We start from the raw sequence: 18,848 nt of genomic DNA, 5'->3' as shown, positions 1-18,848 counted from the left end.
GGGGGCAGATGTTGAGAAATTAGGCTATTAAGATGGCTTCAGTTGGTAGAATGAACAATGCTAGAATAGATAGAGGTGAAAATGAAAGGGAAAATTTCAAACTGGGCTCTGCAGAGGTGCCCCTGGGGCTGCCACAGGATGAGGGCCACAGGATGAGGGTGAGTCCTCCCACTTAGACTTCAAAGCCTCTCTGCTCTTACCTATTTTATAACCTAGGATTTTAGGTAAATTCATTTTAGGAAAAAGGATTTTGATGCTAAAGGTTAATTTTTTTTTTTTTTTTTTTTGGTAAACTGCTAAGATATTGGCATTCCCTGTGGACTCTTGATCCATAGATGTGATGATAAAGTTCAAGAGAATGGTGAAGAAAAATATAGTAGAAAGTGAACTGAACTAGAAGGAAAGGAGGTCTGAAACCTGAATCTTCTTATTCTTTCTCTCACAATCTTTGTGACACTGGATGACACAGTCTATGGGCTTTCATCTCTTGGGGTCATAGTTTCCTTATCTATAAAAGGAAGACCTTGAACTAGATCATGTAAGGCCTTTTTAGCCAGCTCTTATGATTTCTTTCATCTATTGTGGCCACTTCTTTTGCTCCCTGCTTCCTGCTCCCCGCTCCTTTATTTTTAGAATACAAGGGTCATGGTTTATTGGGGAGGAAGCAGCAGGCATTGGTCCCAATCAGTGGAGGTATCCTGTATGACCTCCCACCTGGTCTTAAAAGCAATGTTGTTGTCTCCTTTGAGTACCCTAAGAGTACTAATTATACAAAATTTGTTCTGTGTTTCTATCTTTCCATAAAAGGTTGAGGTATTTGAAGTTGAGGTTCTTAGAAATACAGCAAAAGCTACAAACTGCATTTGGTATCTTAAACAGTTGGGTAGTTCCTCACTATTTGACAAAGTTAAAATTATAGAAAATACTTAGATGCTTAAATATCTGGGTAGATTATTTTCAGTCCTGATATTTTTTCATCATATATAACATTTTAATACCAATAAATTTTAGTTAACAAATGCATTATTTAAAAACATTTAACTTTTTTATTTCTTTTGGTCTCAAATTGATTTAAGCCTAAAATGTACTAAATTCTAGAACCAAAGTCTTAATTCTTGTACCTGGCCTTAATTAAATATACCAAGAGCTGGACATGTAATTGAATTTAGTAAATGGCAAAGATTTTGTAGTTTTGTAGCTTTTATTTCAGTTGCATGTAAAATTTTTCAGATTGGCATTTCCTTATTTAAAATGGCCTATTTTTTTATGGAAAAGCTTTAAATTTAAAACTTTTTAAAAACAAATGTAAATTGTTATACACACTTCTGACTTTAAAATGAATGTTAGATAGTCTTATTAATTTCTTTAAGGCTAGCTAAGAATTACTTTTCTTTAAAATGCTATTAGCTAGTTACCCTTGCAAGAAGTCGTACTCAAAAGTAAAAATTCTAAATTACCTTAAAATTGAATCTTTCAGGTGGATAATAAGGCTACAGCATATTTATTAATACTTGAATATTTTAAATCAAGAGTAAATATACTAGTGGTTGAGGTTATTACTTAGAAGTTTACATATGGCATATCAGTTTTCTGTAAACAAAGCAACATGATGCCTTCAAAATTGTAATATAGCCTGTGAAGCCTATGAGTGTTGGCCTGCTCTCTAGCTGGGGGATTATCTATATATTTAGCTCTAGACTTTTGGTCTTACAGAAGTTCTGCTTGCAGTTCCTGATCATGTCACATAAACTATCTTGAATTAATTGAAGATATTTTCTGCTAATCTTTAATATCCATGCTATTATGATAACATGATAAATGATAATTTGGGGACCTCTCAGAAAAATACATTATTTGGAGACTTTATTCACCTTATACAAAAAAAAAAAAAAACACAAGACCAAGTCCAATTTTTCATTTAATAAAACATTCCTTAAGTTGTGATTCTTAAACTAGATGAGTTATAGGGACATTCGTTGTCAAACTGTCACACCTACTGAAAATGAGACAGAATGGGATCTCTTATACCTGCTTAAGTAATGGATCCTTTTTATGTTTCCTATCCTATGTTCAGTTCTTTAATTGTACTTGATACATTCTTACCCCAAATATTTTCTACTTACCTTTCCCTTTTATTTAACCATTGTGGATACTAGATTAGCTTTGGCCATTTGGGGCTTTAAAAATTTTTTTAAATTTTTTTTGAAAATCACTGTTATAGTACTTTGTTGAGGATCAGAATAACGAAGGAAGGTCGAGAAATGTATATTCATTGTATATGTGGTAGTACTTTAATTACCCTTAGGATATATGGGGGAAATAGTGTTCTTTGCCTTTGAGAAGATGAAAGTCCAGCTGGATGAGTAAGAAATATCTGTGTGGAACAACTAGAGAGTATGAGATTGAGAGCCACGCTGTATAGTGAGACAGAGCAACACATCATCTGCTAATTCAATATAGTGCAATAGCAGAATGTAATCAGAAATGAATAATCAGTGTTAAAATTGAGAACAATATGAGTACAAATTTGTTTTTTTATTATTTTAAAGGAAAAATTGGATGACTAAATACAAAAATACAACAAAAGTTGATCTTTCTACCTAGGCAGAAGAATATATGACCAAGCATTGGTATAACTTTAAATATGATGATGCAGGTTTTTTCTATAATTCACCTCCTTTTTCTTAGGAAGGATACATCACTGTCAAAAGGAAAAGCTTCTACTTAATCACTTCTTTTGAAATAAAACAGGGATTTGAATATGTCAAAGCAAAAATACAGCATCCCATAAATAAGTTCCCTTTTAATTAAGTTCAAATTCCTTTTGTTGTATTTTAATATCATTGTTGAACACATTAGTTATTTTTCACCATTTATAATCTTTCTCAGGTCATCCTTTTTAAAATTAGGATGACTCTGTTCTTTCTATGTTTTTCAGTCTTTCTAGGACTTCATTGTTGCTTCCATAAGTCTTTGCAAATGTCTGGGCTGAAGGAAATAATCAAATATTAGAATATAAGAAATTACAGTTTTTCCACCATTGTGTTCTAATTTTTGCCTGTTCATTGTTGTGGGATACTGTAATCTCAGTTTCTGAAAGCCCATTTAGTTGATTCTTTGCCACATAGCTTTCATACTTAAAGTAGATTTGGGTAAACTTTTCCTGATGGAGATTCTTACTTTTATGAAATATCTTGGCTGTTTTCAAATAGCCATGTAGTAATAAATGTAAGTTACATTGCCATGATTTTCTAAATTTTTTTAATGGTAAGCAGTGTTGGTGCTTTTATGGTTACTTTAAAATGGTTTCAGGATTTCCATTTAGTTTTTGAACCAATGGCAGTTTATGTGAACACAATTTTTTTCTAATATCCCTATTGCAGAAGAATGCATGAGTGTTTGTCTTATCAGATTTGTCTTTGTTTTTTTCAGAAGTCATATTTTAATCCCCACACTTTACTTAATGGAATTATCTGTATGTTTTTACCATGAACCTCTAGGTTTCATTATCCAGAAAGTGACTTTTGAGATGTCATGAGCTCTTTGCCTGCTCAAGGCTATTTTGTGCTTAGTGATTTAAAAATCATGTGGGATGCAGCTGAGGCTTAATAAAGTATAATTTAGTTAACAGTTTTAAAATAGCTTTGCTGTTTTCTTTGCTGAAGTAGAAGTTTGTTTCATGATGAAAGACTTGATATGCAAAGGAAAATAAGGGACTTTATAAGTGGGCATCTCACTATTTCAGTTGGATGTACGCATTAAAGCTAAAGGTATAAATATATGCAGCTTTTTTTTGAATAAGAGTTATCAGAGTTGACATATAGTGGTCACTGATATTTAGAATAGCTTGCTTAAATATTTTCTCCTCATACCTTAAATATTGTCCATGGCATTGACAGTCGTGTAGGATTCTACATTAATTCTTCTGTGCTCTAAAGCAAGAGCATACCCTTTGGAATGGAAGTAGTGGCTGGCCAAAAAAATAAATAAATAGAAGTTGTGTGGGAAATATCATTTGGGTGGTATTAATAGTCACCATTAATTGAGTTCATAGGTTGACTAAAGACGGGGCATGATCTGATTCTGTTCAGAAGACATCAGCCTGAGAAGATAGCTCTGAACCATAACACATTTTCTTTGCAAGAATTTAAGTTAAATAGAATATAAAGTATCTAGAATATACTCCATCTTAGAAGCTATGTGATACAGCATACCTTTTGAGATTTTTTTGCTCAATTACATGAACAATTTCTGTCATGAGTTTACTTTTTAAATTCTTTTTTTTTTTTTTTTTTTTTTGCGGAACGCGGACCTCTCACTGTTGTGGCCTCTCCCGTTGCGGAGCACAGGCTCTGGACGCGCAGGCTTAGCGACCATGACTCACAGGCCCAGCCGCTCCGCAGCATGTGGGATCTTCCCGGACCGGGGCACGAACCCATGTCCCCTGCATTGGCAGGCGGACTCTCAACCACTGCGCCACCAGGGAAGCCCTAAATTCTATTTTCTTTTAATATTTTTTATTTTATTTTTTTGGCTGCATTGGGTCTTTGTTGCTGCATGCAGGCTTTCTCTAGTTGCAGCGAGCAGGGGCTACTCTTCATTGCGGTGTGCGGGCTTCTCACTGCAGTGGCTTCTCTTGTTGCAGAGCACCGGCTCTAGGCGCATGGGCTTCAGTAATTGTGGTGCACAGGCTCAGTAGTTGCGGCTCGCAGGCTCTAGAGCGCAGGCTCAGTAGTTGTGGTGCACGGGCTCAGTTGCTCCACGGCATGTGGGATCTTCCCGGACCTGGGCTCAAACCCGTGTCCCCTGCAGTGGCAAGCAGATTCTTAACCACGGCACCACCAGGGAAGCCCCTAAATTCTATTTTAAGTACATTTTGGAGCTTTGAATATAGTAGTACTTAATCTTTCATTGTGTGGTTAGAGATTCAAGTTGATAGCAAGGTCACGTTAATATCTGATACTTGTCTCAGTTTAGTCACTTAACATTTGAGTACCTATTCCATGGAGGATTCTGAGAAGGCTTTATAGTCCTTTATAATTACCATTTAAAAGTGCAGTCTTTGCCCTCACTGAGCTAAACTTAAACATTTTTGCAAAGTTTTTATGGTAAAGATAAAGTACTATTCATTCAACAAACATTTGAGAGCTAGCTCTATTCCATAATTAGAAGGTCCCTACCCCTAATTAGCTTAGAAGTGTAGTGGCAGAGGCAGGAAAACCAACAAATTAGCTATGAACAAGTACAGTAGAAACACAAATGTGGACACATTTGCTCATTTTTGCTCTTCTCTATTCCGGTTTTATTTATTATATACTACTTTGAGCCTTTGCTTTTCTATTATTTCTATTATTCTTAAAGTGGACTTTAGGCATCGGCTAGTTCGACATGATTATTTTATTTTCTAGAAGATGGAACAGAGCCTAAGAAGGTTTAGTAGCTTCAAGTTAAGAAGCTCAGTGCTTCTTAAAGTATGGTCTTTGGACCAGTAGTCTCGGTATCACCTGGGTACTTACTGGAAATAGAAGTGCTCAGGGGCTACTCCAAACTTACTGAATCAGACTGTTGATGAGTCCCAGCAACCTGTGTGTTTAACAAGCCTTCCAGATGTTTCTGAAGCATACTCAAGTTTGAGAACCACTGTTACAGCTCAGTGATTCTCTGTGCCTCCGTCACCAATCAAGATCATTGTTCTAGTGAACACCTATTACTGATGGGTGTGTTATATCTCAGGAGTCTTTAAGTAAAAATAAGTAAGGGGTACTAATGTAGGTAATTAGTGATAAAACTCCAGTAAGATCCTCCAAGTCTAGCAGTCTTTCCATTCACTGTTACTTTTCACACTTTCAAATTCTTTGACAGAACTTGTTTAGTCTACAGTAGTGATTCTGTCCCCCTAGCTTTAAAAAGCTCCCAACCCTGATTTAAACATCAAAGTAGAATAATAAATCAACATATTCTCAGGAAATCTTCTTATGTTTTTCCTCAGCTTTCTAAAAGATTGGTTCTGGATCTTCTCCAGATTGTGGACTCCTTTGGAAAACTAATGAAAGCCATAAACCTTTTCAGAAAAAAAATATGTGTACATGCATGTACAGAACATTATATATACTCTCACAGATTTCATGGTCCTTCTTGAAGCTCAGAGACCCAGGTTAAGAAGTGCCTCATTCTGATTTCTGTGGAAACGTTTTTTCCACTTTTCTGGTTCTTCCCTTTCCTTTTTCTATGTTAATCATTTTTTGAGAGTTAAAAATGGCCTGCCCTGCATCTCCTTCATTTACATACACTGCACAAGCACACATACATGCACATACCTAAATGAGTGGGGGCTGGCACTGACATATTTTGGGAATAGACTGCTTGGTGACTTGAGGAGCACAGGCCAGGGCTTGCTGTAATGGTTCCCTATATATGTATTTGTTCAAGTATATTGCGCGTATATTGAGCAGAATACAGTATATATTCATGAGCATTAAAGATCAAATTCCTTCTAGTAAGCAAGTTGAGGGATATAATATTCAGCAAAGAAAACTTCCAACTACACACAAGACTTCGTTCTGAGACTTGATGATATAGGAAACTCGCTGCAGTAAGAATTCTTTCACCCTTTTCTCCCCACCTTCCTTTTTTGCAGGGGTGGGTAGAGGGGAGGGAAGATTTAGAAATGCAGAGGCCAATATGTGAGGATTTCAGAGAGCAAGATTTAAATATAAGTATTCTAGATGTTAGTCTTGGTTCCAATATTGGTATTTCTTGTTTTTGATTTTTACTGTTTAAGATGTTTATGCATTCATTATTATGAAATTCTGACTATTAAATCAAATAACATATGATGTTTGATAGATGTTTAAAGTATGGTGCACTATGGAATTAAGCCCTTTCACCTCAAATATTTATTTTTCAAGTGCCAGTGTCTGAATTCCTAGATATATGTGAAAAGTTTAAAAGTTAAATAACAACTAAAAATGCTTTCTGTGCATATAACATTTCAGAAATGTTTATAAGTTGAGAATGATAACAACAGAAATTATTTTACTATATTGCATTAATACTGCCAATGAAATAAGATTGCTTTTGATATGTGATTTTGGAGATAAATGTATGAAATATTTTGTCCTCCAGTACAAGAGATATTGTAGCTCATGAGATCCTTAGTTATTGGTATTGTCTTGGGATGCAAACTGACTAGTAATATTATATTAGTCAGATGTCCTATTTTATGTAAGAAGATTTCGATAGTATTTAATCATCACTTTCTGAAAAAATTGCATAGATTATATTCTTTTTTTTCTTCTCTTCTAGGATCGAAGTAGAATGTATGACAGTTTGAATATGCACTCTCTGGAAAATTCCCTTATTGATATTATGAGAGCAGAGCATGATCCTCTTAAGGGTAAGTGATTTTTATTTTCTTATATTATCCACCATTTTGTCTGCTTATCATTTTTCACATGAAAATGAGCACTAAGTAACACCTATCTCATCTATAAAATTCTGTTTGTTAATAAGAACCCTTGTTTTTATGAAAGGTCATACTTTTTCCTTATTTAGCTTTATGTCAATTTATACAGAGAGAAATGTAAACCTACGTCTCTTGACTTGTTGTTTAAGAAAAAGCCGCTGTTTAAAGATGCTCGTCTGTTTACCAAAGGATGAAGAATGGATCTAAAGGTGTTATAGTCACTATTCTAGAATTCTTTCAAATACAGAAATATTAAAAAATAATAATAACTTTCTTGGAATACTTGCATTCGCAGTTTGCAGTAATTCCATCCTAAAATTGTTCTAGGTTAACTTCCCTTGCCATTTTTCTTCTACGTGTCATATCATAGGGATTCGAAAGTGTTTCAAGGTAGAAAAGCTATTTGTAAAAGTTGGAGCAGATTAGGAAAAAGAATCAGCCCCACTAATCTTACACTATCAGTCTCATCACAGTTACAGTTAACTGTATCTGAAGAAATTCCGTTAACATACTTGTTTTCATTTGTCTGGAAATTACTTGTTAGTAATTATTTTATATTTCTTCATAAAAAATACCTCCTTGCCTTTTACATTAATGGTGAAAATCTAGCAAACTGTATGAACTTGTGATGAGAGATATTAGTTGTCTGTTGCTGCCTGATAAACAGTCCCCAAACTTAGCAGCTTAAAACAACAATAAACGTTTATCACCTCACACAGTTTCTGGGCGTCGGAAATTCAGGAGCAGCTTAACTGGTTGGTTCTGGCTTAACATCTCTCACTGAATCAAAACCACGGGTTACTTTGTAATCTTTCCGTTTTTAATTCTGTAAAGCCAAGAATTACCTTACAAGAGTTAGCCTAAAAACTCTAGAACTTCAGAGTTGGCAGCAAGATGGTGGCTCTGGCTGAGTTGGCAATATTGATCAGATATCTAAACATTTTTGTTCTGATTCTGGATTTTGCTTATGAAGGAGTTTCGTGTCTTTCTATTTCCTTTATTATTAGAGAAGCTCAGAGGATCACTGGTGATTGTCAATGATGAGTGATAATGTTAATTCTGCTCACAAACTAATAATGATAGTTATATTTTGTTTTTCATTTTTTTGAGAGTGGTTGCTTCTAACTAAAATTCAGCCTATTTTTTTGAGTATCTGTAGTTGAGGGCTTGTTTTTTTTCACTGTTATCCCGACAGTTCCAGTGGCATTTGTCTTGGATCCACTGTTTAAGAATAGAAACCGGCAAGCAGCTTGTGATTATGAAGAATTCCCCTCTGTTTGTTTCCTTGCCTTCTGTAGATAGAAAACCCTTAGAAATTCTAATACAAGATAAAGTCAGTATTAACTGTTACCAGTGAATAATTAAAACTTTTTCATTGTTGTTTCTCCCAGTCTTCCTTAAAAAAGCCCTTTGAACATGTTAAGAGAAAACATTAATTATCTCACTATTAATTATCTCAGTTTTTCGTTTTTGCTAGCCTGTTTTTTTTTCAAAGACTTGACTTTTTTTTTATTTTTTTTATTTATGACTGTGTTGGCTCTTCGTTTCTGTGCGAGGGCTTTCTCTAGTTGCGGCAAGTGGGGGCCACTCCTCATCGCGGTGCGCGGGCCTCTCACTATCGCAGCCTCTCTTGTTGCAGAGCACAGGCTCCAGACGCACAGGCTCAGTAATTGTGGCTCACGGGCCTAGTTGCTCCGCGGCATGTGGGATCTTCCCAGACTGGGGCTCGAACCCGTGTCCCCTGCATTGGCAGGCAGATTCTCAACCACTGCACCACCAGGGAAGCCCGCTAGCCTGTTTTATAATAAAAGTGGAGGAAAACCTAGAAAGAAGACTTTGAAAAAGAAAATGGAAGCAGCATAAGGCTAAGAGGAATTTAATAATTAAAAAACTCAAGTTAATTCAGAATTCTTCTGTTAGAAAAATTACCTTTGGATGTGGGAAGGGGAAAAACATGCTTATCACCACCTTTAGGAATCATGGTGACAAATCTCTGTTTCCAATTGGAGTATTTTATGTTCCACACTTATTATGACAGGGAACAGAGAAAAAAAAAAGAAAAGAAAAAAAACATTTTGAGAATGCTTCTCCACATAGAGTTAAGAAATAAGACTGGTACTTCTGCCAAATTGCCGTCATATACCTTTTAAAAGTTATCTTAATACCAAGTGCTTCCACTTGTTTTGTTCTTTTATTACTAGTACAAATTTCCCTGCCTTCTGGGATATCATACTGTGTATCTTCCTCCCCACACTCTGATCATTACACATCTTTGTGCTGGGCCTCAGTAAAATCTGCGAAAGCAAGGTTATGACAAATAGGTGAAACCAATCCCTGAATTTGTTTCTCCTCCCTTCCATTCCTGATCTTTAGGTCATCACTTCAGCCTCTATCCCATCTCTCTTATCTTTTCATCCCTTTCAGAAAATTCTATTCTCTATTTAATGTAAGGAAATTCTTTTCTTTTTTCTAAAAAACAGAATGAATCTTATTTTATCCTTCTAAAATATTTTCAAAAAAACCAACCATTTGCTTTGTCTTCCTTATGGGATCTAATGAACAAGGAGAAGGGAGTTGTGGGGTAAACTTGAAAAAAACAAAAATAAAAATGAATTTCTTATTTCCCTTTGTGTTAATGGTGAAAGTTTCTAGAAAATTTTCTGTGTGAACTTGAGTGATGAAAGATTATATTAGTTATCTATTGCTGCCTAACAAATTACCCCCAAATTTAGTAGCTAAAGCAGCAATAAACATTTATTGTCACGTGCAGTTTCTGTGGGTTAGAATTCAGAAGCACTTTGGCTGGTTGGTTCTGGTGAGGATCTCAGGAGGTAGCAGTCAGGATATCAGTGAGGCTGCAGTCATCTGAAGGCTTGACTAAGGCTGTAGGATCCTTTTTTAAGATGGCTTACTTATGTGGCTGACAAGTTAGTGCAGGCTGTTGGTAGGAGAACTCAGCTCATCACGTGGACCTCTCCACAGGACTGCTGGAGTGTCCTCAGAGCATGGTGCTGGATTCCCCCCAGAGCAAATGATAAAGCTCAAGGCGAATGCCCCAGTGTCTTCTGTGATTTAGCTTCAGAAGTCTCACACCATCATTTCCATGACATCCTACTAGCTACATAGGTCAGCCCTGCTCAGTTGGGGAGGAGTCTGCTACTCAAGAGCTGTGGCTACTAAGAGGCAAGGATCAGCGGAGGCCATCATGGAGGCTGCCTTCCACAGAGATGAAATGCAAAAACTAAATTTGCATTTGGTTCTACTTCTCCAAAGGAAAAGAGAAAGTACTTCAGGTAAGAGTTAATGTTGATAGACAGAAAAGCAATCAAGCAGCTCTCTGGAATCCAAAGAAAGTCTATGGCAGGTTACTGGCATGACTGATAACTGACTAATTATACTAACAGAAGGACCCTCCCACCCCGACTTAAGCCCAGAATGCGAGCCTGATGGTTTTCACAAGTCAGTAGGTCATTGTTTAATGTTAAGGTCTTTATAGTCTAGCATAGCAGGTGGAAGGGTCTTGTCGAGGCTCTAAAGATGTGAAGTGATGGCAACCAAAGATGGGGCTCTGAATGTATTTTATTCCACTTTTGTTCCTTTTATTCTACTTTTGTACCAGGCAGTGTCCAAGACCCTGCTGTGCATTATATGACACAGACATGGTCTCTGTTCTTGCGGAATGTACAGCCTAAGGGGGAAAGAGAGACCTTATATGTGTAATATACATAGATACATAGAATATACTAATATAACATGATGTATACATGCAATACATGCAGATTATGTATAGATATAGCTACAAGTGTTAGAAATAGTATAGAGAGAGGTTATAAAGTGTTCAAGGAGGTAATAAGTGGAGGTACCTAACGTAGCTCTGGAGTAAAGAAAGCTGAGACCTGAAACCTGAGCAACACAAAGATGAAAAAATATTGGGGGGAAAGTGTCAACTAGACAAAGGGACCAGGTTATATTTAAGAGCTCATCACAACTGAGGAACTGAAAGCAGACTGGTCCTGGCATAGACTGTTCAGGGCTGCCTGATGCTGGTTGGGTATAACACCGCTCAGCCAGTCCAAGGGTGGAGGGCGGGGGGACTGCTGCCTTTTCCTCTGTACTGTGAACAGTAACACACTGTTTTATACTTTCCTTAGTACGAGTGGCACTGACTGATCTGTTTTATTTATTCTGCAGTAGTTTCTCACCATGAACATCCTATTTTCTGATGACTGTCTTGATTTTTGACAAATATTTTCCTTTTCAAAGAAAGGACAAATATGAATTCTTTTAATGGTTAAAATAGATCATGCTTTGCCAAGTGCAGTTCTGTGATTTTGCAGTTTTGTGTTTGCATACCTATTTTAAATAATCTGTGATCTTTTTATGTATGTGTGGGTCAGTGCATTCCCCTTTAAACAAAAGAACAAGACAGTGATTATTGTTAATCTCTCTTCCCTCTCTGCCCTCAGCAATTTACAAAAAAGGTCTTACTGTGTAAGCATTTTTACCAAAAATTGCTTATCCCCTCCTCCAAAGCATAAGGGCAAACAAAAAAAATTTAATTTAAGCGCATAAAAGATCATTTGAGAACAGTAGGAAGAAATGTAGCTTATATAACAATCTTAGGAGAATCTGTCTCAGCAAGTCACAATGCCTTTACTAATGTTCCCTGAACAATTCAGGGGAATTCAGGAAAAAGGATTTAGAGCGTGATTTTACAATACCAACATATTTTAGAAGTGGATGCCTTTAAAATGTTTTTATTTATTATGTGTTTTTATATATCTAGCATCATTTGTATTACTTGACTGCTAATCTCCTATTCTAAGACTCCTGAAGTAAAACTCTCTGCTTATTTTAAGGAAAATAACCCCTGAGAAAATAAGGAATGGCTTCTATAAGGTGCTAAGTGGCCCTGTAGTACCAAGTAAATTCTTGCTGCATTTCTTCGAAGAAGACACTTCTCTTTTCCCTCTGATTCTCTTGGCCTGCCTTAGTGTAAAATTGAAATACAGAGTCACAAAATAACTTGTATAAATTTCTAGAAGTCTGGTGTGAGAACTTACACTTTGAACTTAACAACTTCTAAGCTGAACAGAGGTTCTCAAACTTGGAGAGCATGTTTAACGGGCAGGTTTCAGGGCCCTGCTCCTAGAGATTGTGCATTGCAGACTATGTAACGAGTACACTTTGAGAAACTCTCCTATAGGAGAACAAGATCAAGGAGATCTATGAAGAATTTTTAAAATTTTAGTGGAATTTATTAAAATACAGCAGAGTGAAAAATAAAACTGATACCAATAATATCCATGCCAAAGTAGTTACATGGCTCCTCTTAAACTGCCCTAGCTTATTCACTCTGACAGAGAGAGGCATGCATTTCTCAGAACCAATTTTGCTTTTCTTCAGCCACTTTTGGTTCCTGAGTCAAAATTTTCACAAGTGCCAAAAAAAGTATAGACAAAAATCATTTCATTAGAATGTCTTCAAAAAAAGATAATTAAGGATGGATTGCTATATATGCTTTCAGTTTTTAAATGTTTCCTTTTATTTTAAAAAGGAGTAAGTAGAATTTACATATTCTTTTCCCTTTACTTCATTGATCTTTTTTTCTTTTTCCTGTGGATCACTGGCCTTTGATAAAGAGAAAGAAATCATTATCTTTGGAATAAATTATATTTATATAGAAGCCATATACATTTTATTATATGTATTCTGACTTTAAGAGATATCACTGTTGTGACATACCTGATACCTTTACCCCCAACTACTCAGAATTTAGTTCATCTTAAGGAAAGTACGATTAACAAGAGCTTCCCTTCTGTCATAATGTCTGCAGATTGAAAAGGAAATTTTGAAAGTGTGGCTGTAAAAGTTCTTGTTTTAGAAGACTTATTTGAAATATGGTATCATGGATAGAGATTTAAAATTTTTATTTCCTTTTAGGTATGTGTCTTAATTAGCAAAAATATTATTAAATTTAGAGTATAGTTGAGTTGTTATTTCTTCCAAGCATCTTTGAATATTCAACTAAATGATCTGAGTTACATCAGACTGCAGTTTCTTTTTTAAAAACTAAAACCCATCACACAGAAATGACAATGAATTTTCTTAAAAATCACATTTATTTATTCAGGGAATATATGTGTTCATTAAAAGCTTGTTATTCACACAAAGCATCTTTCTTAGAACTTTAAACATGGGCTTATAACTCTTATTTTTAAATTGAAAATAAAAACAAAAAGAATACTTTCTATATAGAACTTGCAGTGATAAAAGCAAGTATATGGGATAACTAGGCCTATGAATTTTAGCTGCTTATGGTATTTGAAAAGGATCTGAGAATCTCTAATGAAGGTTTTTCTTCCAGAGTATAGGACTTTATCTTTTTGAAAATGTTTTTCTTATTACAAAAAGTAGTATGTATTCATTAAAAGAAATTTGGAAAAACTTGGGAAAAAAAATGTTTTGAAATCATCAATAGTTCCACAAGCTAAAATAACCACATTTGATATTTTTGGTGTAAAATTTTTCTAGTCTTTTCTTTTTAAATATATAAGCATAAGATATTTGAGATATTTCAATGTTTACCTTCCCTCCAACCGGGTTAGCTTTTAAAAAATTAGTTAAGAAAAATATATGTACATAGATTAATAAGTGAAATAGTGCCATAAGACTTACAGAGCTAAAAATAGAAGTCTTTTCCCTCATTCTTCTCTGTTTACTTCTGATTCTTGTTTCCTAGATGTAGCCACTTTCAACTTTATTTTACCAATTCTTCATGTAATTATTTGTAAATGTTAAGTGGTGTATGCTTTATATTTCCTATATTTTAGTTATTATCTTTTGACTATCTACTTTAACTTACCCATACCCCAACATTTTCCCTGCTCTGTCCTCTCAAAATTATTTTAGGACCACTTTTGTTTAAATTAGAGGGCATATTTACTATGATAATGCAAATATTATTCATAGATGCACTTCGTATGTTTTGTACTATAACATTTTCTTTTTCATATAACTTTCTTTTTCCTGGAATTAATCATCGTCTCTTTTGGTTAGTTTGGTTAGTTTTCTAAGTACTAGTCACTAATTCATCCCAAAATATATTTATAGAACACTGAAGCTTCTCTCAATACATGTAAAAACATCAAATAGTCATTTAGATTGTTTTTTTTTTTTTCCTGCTGTTGTAGGTATCCTTGTAGCCCACCGTAACTGTCATTTTGGGACTTCCCTAATCCCAGGAATTCCTTTTTCCTTTGGAAATCATGTCCTGATCTCCATGTGCTTTCTTAATGGTTTATGCCTTTGTTTTATTGGGCCTGTCTTACAGAACCTTCCTTCAGACGGGATATAAATTTTGAGACTTGTATGTACGAAAACATGTTCATTCTACATACATAAGATGATAGGCTGGTGTGGAATTATATATTAGTAATTTAGAATATTGAAAGCAATGCTTCATTACTTCCAGGGCTACTGTAAATATAATACCATTATAAAACCTGTTCATTTGTATGATTGATTGATTGTCTTGTTTTCTGTTTTTAAATTTTTGCTTTTTTTACTGGAAGCTTTTAGAATATTTTCATGCCTGTGGTTCTGAAATTTTGTAATAATGAATGTGGGTCTTCCAATGTATGGTGGTGGGGAAGGGTTTACCTACCTGTCTTCTTCCCTTGTCTTCTTTCCTTTCTTCCATCTTTCCTTCCTTCCTTCCATTTCATTGTTTTATTTCTTGCACTGCACATTCATTGAGCCCTCCTATTTAAGAGATTAATTTCCTTCAGTTCTTGGAATTTTCCATATTTCTTTGATAATTTCTTCCCTTCTATTTTTTGTTACCTCTTTCTGAAACTCCTGTTCCTGAAATATTAAGGCTCCTATACTCATCATTTGCTTTTCTAATTTCCATTGCTTTATCTGTTGTTTTCCTTTTGGAAAGGTTTCCTCATCTCTTATTTTCAACCCTTCTAATGATTTTTTTATTTAAAAATTTTTCTCTGAACAGCTTTTAAGACCCTCTTTTAAAAATTCTGAAAACGTTCCTATTTTTATTCTTTGATCTTATTTCTCTGGAGTATTTATCTTTAAACACTGTATTATAGTTTTGAAGATTATTTTTCCATTTCCTTGTATTGTCTATGCTTCTTTTAAGTTCCTCTTTTCTATTTGTTTGTATTCTCATGCTGGAAGCTGTCATCAAATATCTTATGATCCTTTGCTGTCCATTCATTTTTAAAGATAAGACAAAAATGGTGATTGGAAGCTGTGTATGTAGTTAGGATTTATAATCTAGTGAGCATTACTGTAAGCCAATCGTGGAACTATCACAATGTCTGTATTCACATCTTTTGGTCTGTGGAATGAACCTGGATGTATGTCTTCCATTTTTCTGCCTGGGAGCTGTAGGCCTGCCTACTACTAGCCTTCTTAGAAGAGCCAAAGAAGGGGCTGCGTGTCTCTCTGGTTCATGTAGAAACTGACAAGCAATCATCAGCCTTCCTGTTTTCAGTTCTACTCATATCTACTCTCAGTGATAACCAGAGCTTCTTAATTCTGAACCTTTCCAGGTTTCTGCTATAATAAATGGCTTGTTTGTTGATAATCTTCCCCAGGCACACACCAGTTTTGCTTTCAGTGCTTTCAATGATTTCTGGTCTCCAAAGTCAGCTACCACTCACCCATTCATGTTTACAGCTTTTGAAAATGTTGATATGATTCTTCTGTGATCTCTTCTCATTCCTTTTTTCTAATGTGCTGTCATTTTAGTGGTTTCAGAAAGCAGCAGAGATGAGCGCATGTGTTCAGTCCTACATGTTCAGCTGGAAGTCTCTGTAACCCCTAGTCCACTTACCTCCTTAGTGAAGCCTCCCTATCACTATAGTCAATCGTAGGTTACTTTGGTAAAGATTGTTAAGGAACCATATTTGTTTTTAATTTGAGCACCTTTCTCATTTATTTTTGATTCAGTCAGTTTTGTTTTGTTTTGTTTTTCAGTGTATAGAACTTTTCACATGATAGTGTGTCATGGGAGCAATGACCACTTCTGTTTTTGCTTTATTTTTAATCAGCATCTGTTTTAGTGCCAAGCAAATAGAAAGGGCTCAATACATTATTGGCTGAATGATTAAGCATTTTTCCACAATAATTTTTTATCATTATTTGTTTAGAACTTTAAAAATTTATTTACACACATGTAAAATAGTTTGTATAAACATTCCCCTACAGTTGGACATTTAGGTATTTCAATTTTTAAATAAAACTCAGTGAGCTCTTTTTGAGTTTATTTCCATAGAATAGACTTAATACATTTGTTTTTGAGGCTCTAGATGTATACTGCAACTTATTTTTAAGTTTTATGCCAGTTTATACTGCCACTGGTAATGTTTGATTGCCCATTTGTTATTCTTAATATTATTTTTGTTAGTAAACCCTTTTACAGTTTAAAGTTTTGTGACCATTAGTGCAACTTGATTTTAACATTAATTGCATATATCAGTTAATACCAGTTTTATTGAAGTAATTTTACAATAATACATTATCTTACCAGATGATTAATGACTTTGGTTTAGCCTTTTGTGTTTTTTTTGTCTTTCTTTGTGGTTCTACTTTACTTGAAATAAACTTTTTGATATTCTATGTTCCTTGGTGTTTCTTAATATATTTTCTGGTATTAATTGGATAAAAGTTTTAAAAGTTATAAATAATTATTAGGTGAAAAAATTATGATGAGATCCTGAATTAAGAGTTAGTTAACTTGATTAATTTTCCTGGAAACTAAAGTAGATTGATGGCGTTTATTAGATGTAGGTAAGGAATGATTCTGTTGCTTTCTTGGGATCTAGATTTAAGGGTATTTTCTACATTTGTATGACTTTATTCTTAGGCTTTTATGAGGCATGCATTGAGATTTGGGAGTGAGGTCAGGAATGACTGTCCTACCCGTAGGATCTGAGCAGAGATTGGAGTTATTCAAGGTTGGTAATGACCACATTCTGAGTGGCTTTTACCAGGCTTCCTATGAACCATTTTTTTTTTCTAATTAGATTTCAAAGTAAAGGTGAAATGTAGATAATGAAAAAAATATGAGAAGAGTGTACCAAACCAGTGGGAGCAATGCTTTATTTAAAGCATATAAAAAGGAACTTTTCATATTAGAATTTTTCGTATTAGAATTTTTCATTTGAGGGTGTGTGTATGTGTGTGTGTTTAATATATGTATACAATATATAACATATCATTTATTGAGCACTTGTTATATGCCAAGCACTGTTCTGAGAACTCTACATGTATGTATTAACCTACTTAATTCTCACAACTAAGGGTAGATATTTACCCTTAATTTACAGTTGGATGACTGTGGTGGCTTACTAACAATAATTGTCTAAGCTTCAGTGCTAGTAAATGGTGGAATTTAATAGCTCTTGAGTTTGTGCTTTTAACCACCACACCATACTGCCTCTATTACTAGTTGGTTTAATGTTCTAACTCAAACTCTTTATGATTCTAATATGTGATTTAAATGTTTTTTTTTCCTATTAAAAGGAGTTGGCAGAATGTGTGGCATTGTTCTTCAGCAATTTTCTCTTCAATAATGAGGCATCATTAACTGTGAATATTGGGGCTTTGGAGATCATTTTTTGGATGTATTCATTAAGAAAAAGAAAACAGTCATGGAGAAGGAAAAAAATAATCTTGGCAAAGAGCAAAAAGCAAGACTTGTCTTTTTCCCTCCCCTCCCCATATTTAAGGGGTTTAGAAATGAACTGATAAAAGCTTGTTCTGTGATTTTTCCATTCACTGAGACAATGTCCTTTCCATGCCCCACATACAAACATATATTTAGGTACTGTGCTTTAGATTGAGCTTATGGTTCACATAACAGAATGAGCTATTTCATTCATCCATTTAATAAATATTTGAGTCTGTTATGTACTAAGCTCTGTTTTAGATGCTAGAGTAGGGAATAAAAAAGGCAAAAAAAGACAAAGTCCTGCCCTTACGCATCTGTTTGATTGAAGGATAGAGACAACAGGAATCAGTGCTATGAAGGAAGAAATATAGTGTCAAGGGAATAGTGAAAGAAAGAAGCTGCTGTTTTAGACAGGATGGTCTGTGCTGGCATCTCTTAAAGACCTAAGTGAAGTGAGAGGTGCAAGCTTTTGTCATATCTAGGCAAGTGCATTTCAGACAGAAAGGAGAGGAAATAATATGGATCCTGAAATGGGAATATGCCTGGTATGTTTACGTAATAGCAGAAGCCAATGTGGTTAGAATGGTAGAGCACGAGGGGCCAGATATTTATTATAAGTGTGGGAGGGTTTTAAGCAATAAAACAACATGAGCTGACTTAGGTTTTAAAAGGATCACACAGACTGCT

General features: G+C 34.8%; 1 protein-coding gene across 8 annotated transcripts in view; it reads left to right on the top strand.

Moving 5' to 3' along the window:
* CPEB2 (cytoplasmic polyadenylation element binding protein 2) overlaps positions 1-18,848 on the top strand; it is a 64,712-nt gene that overhangs the window by 7,282 nt on the left and 38,582 nt on the right. For 7 of the 8 annotated variants that reach the window (XM_060104025.1, XM_060104034.1, XM_060104006.1 and 4 more), the window contains one exon: positions 7,306-7,396. In XM_060104025.1, coding sequence (XP_059960008.1) covers positions 7,306-7,396 — 91 coding nt within the window. Of the gene's footprint in view, positions 1-6,026; positions 6,593-7,305; positions 7,397-18,848 lie in introns of those variants that run through there. The other variant, XM_060104066.1, reaches the window with a different exon arrangement.

The sequence above is a fragment of the Mesoplodon densirostris genome, chromosome 1, assembly GCF_025265405.1.
Source record: "Mesoplodon densirostris isolate mMesDen1 chromosome 1, mMesDen1 primary haplotype, whole genome shotgun sequence".
In the NCBI taxonomy this organism is placed as follows: Eukaryota; Metazoa; Chordata; class Mammalia; order Artiodactyla; family Ziphiidae; genus Mesoplodon; species Mesoplodon densirostris.
Note: the sequence above shows the minus strand (reverse complement) of the source record. Positions and strands in the feature narration are given on the sequence as shown.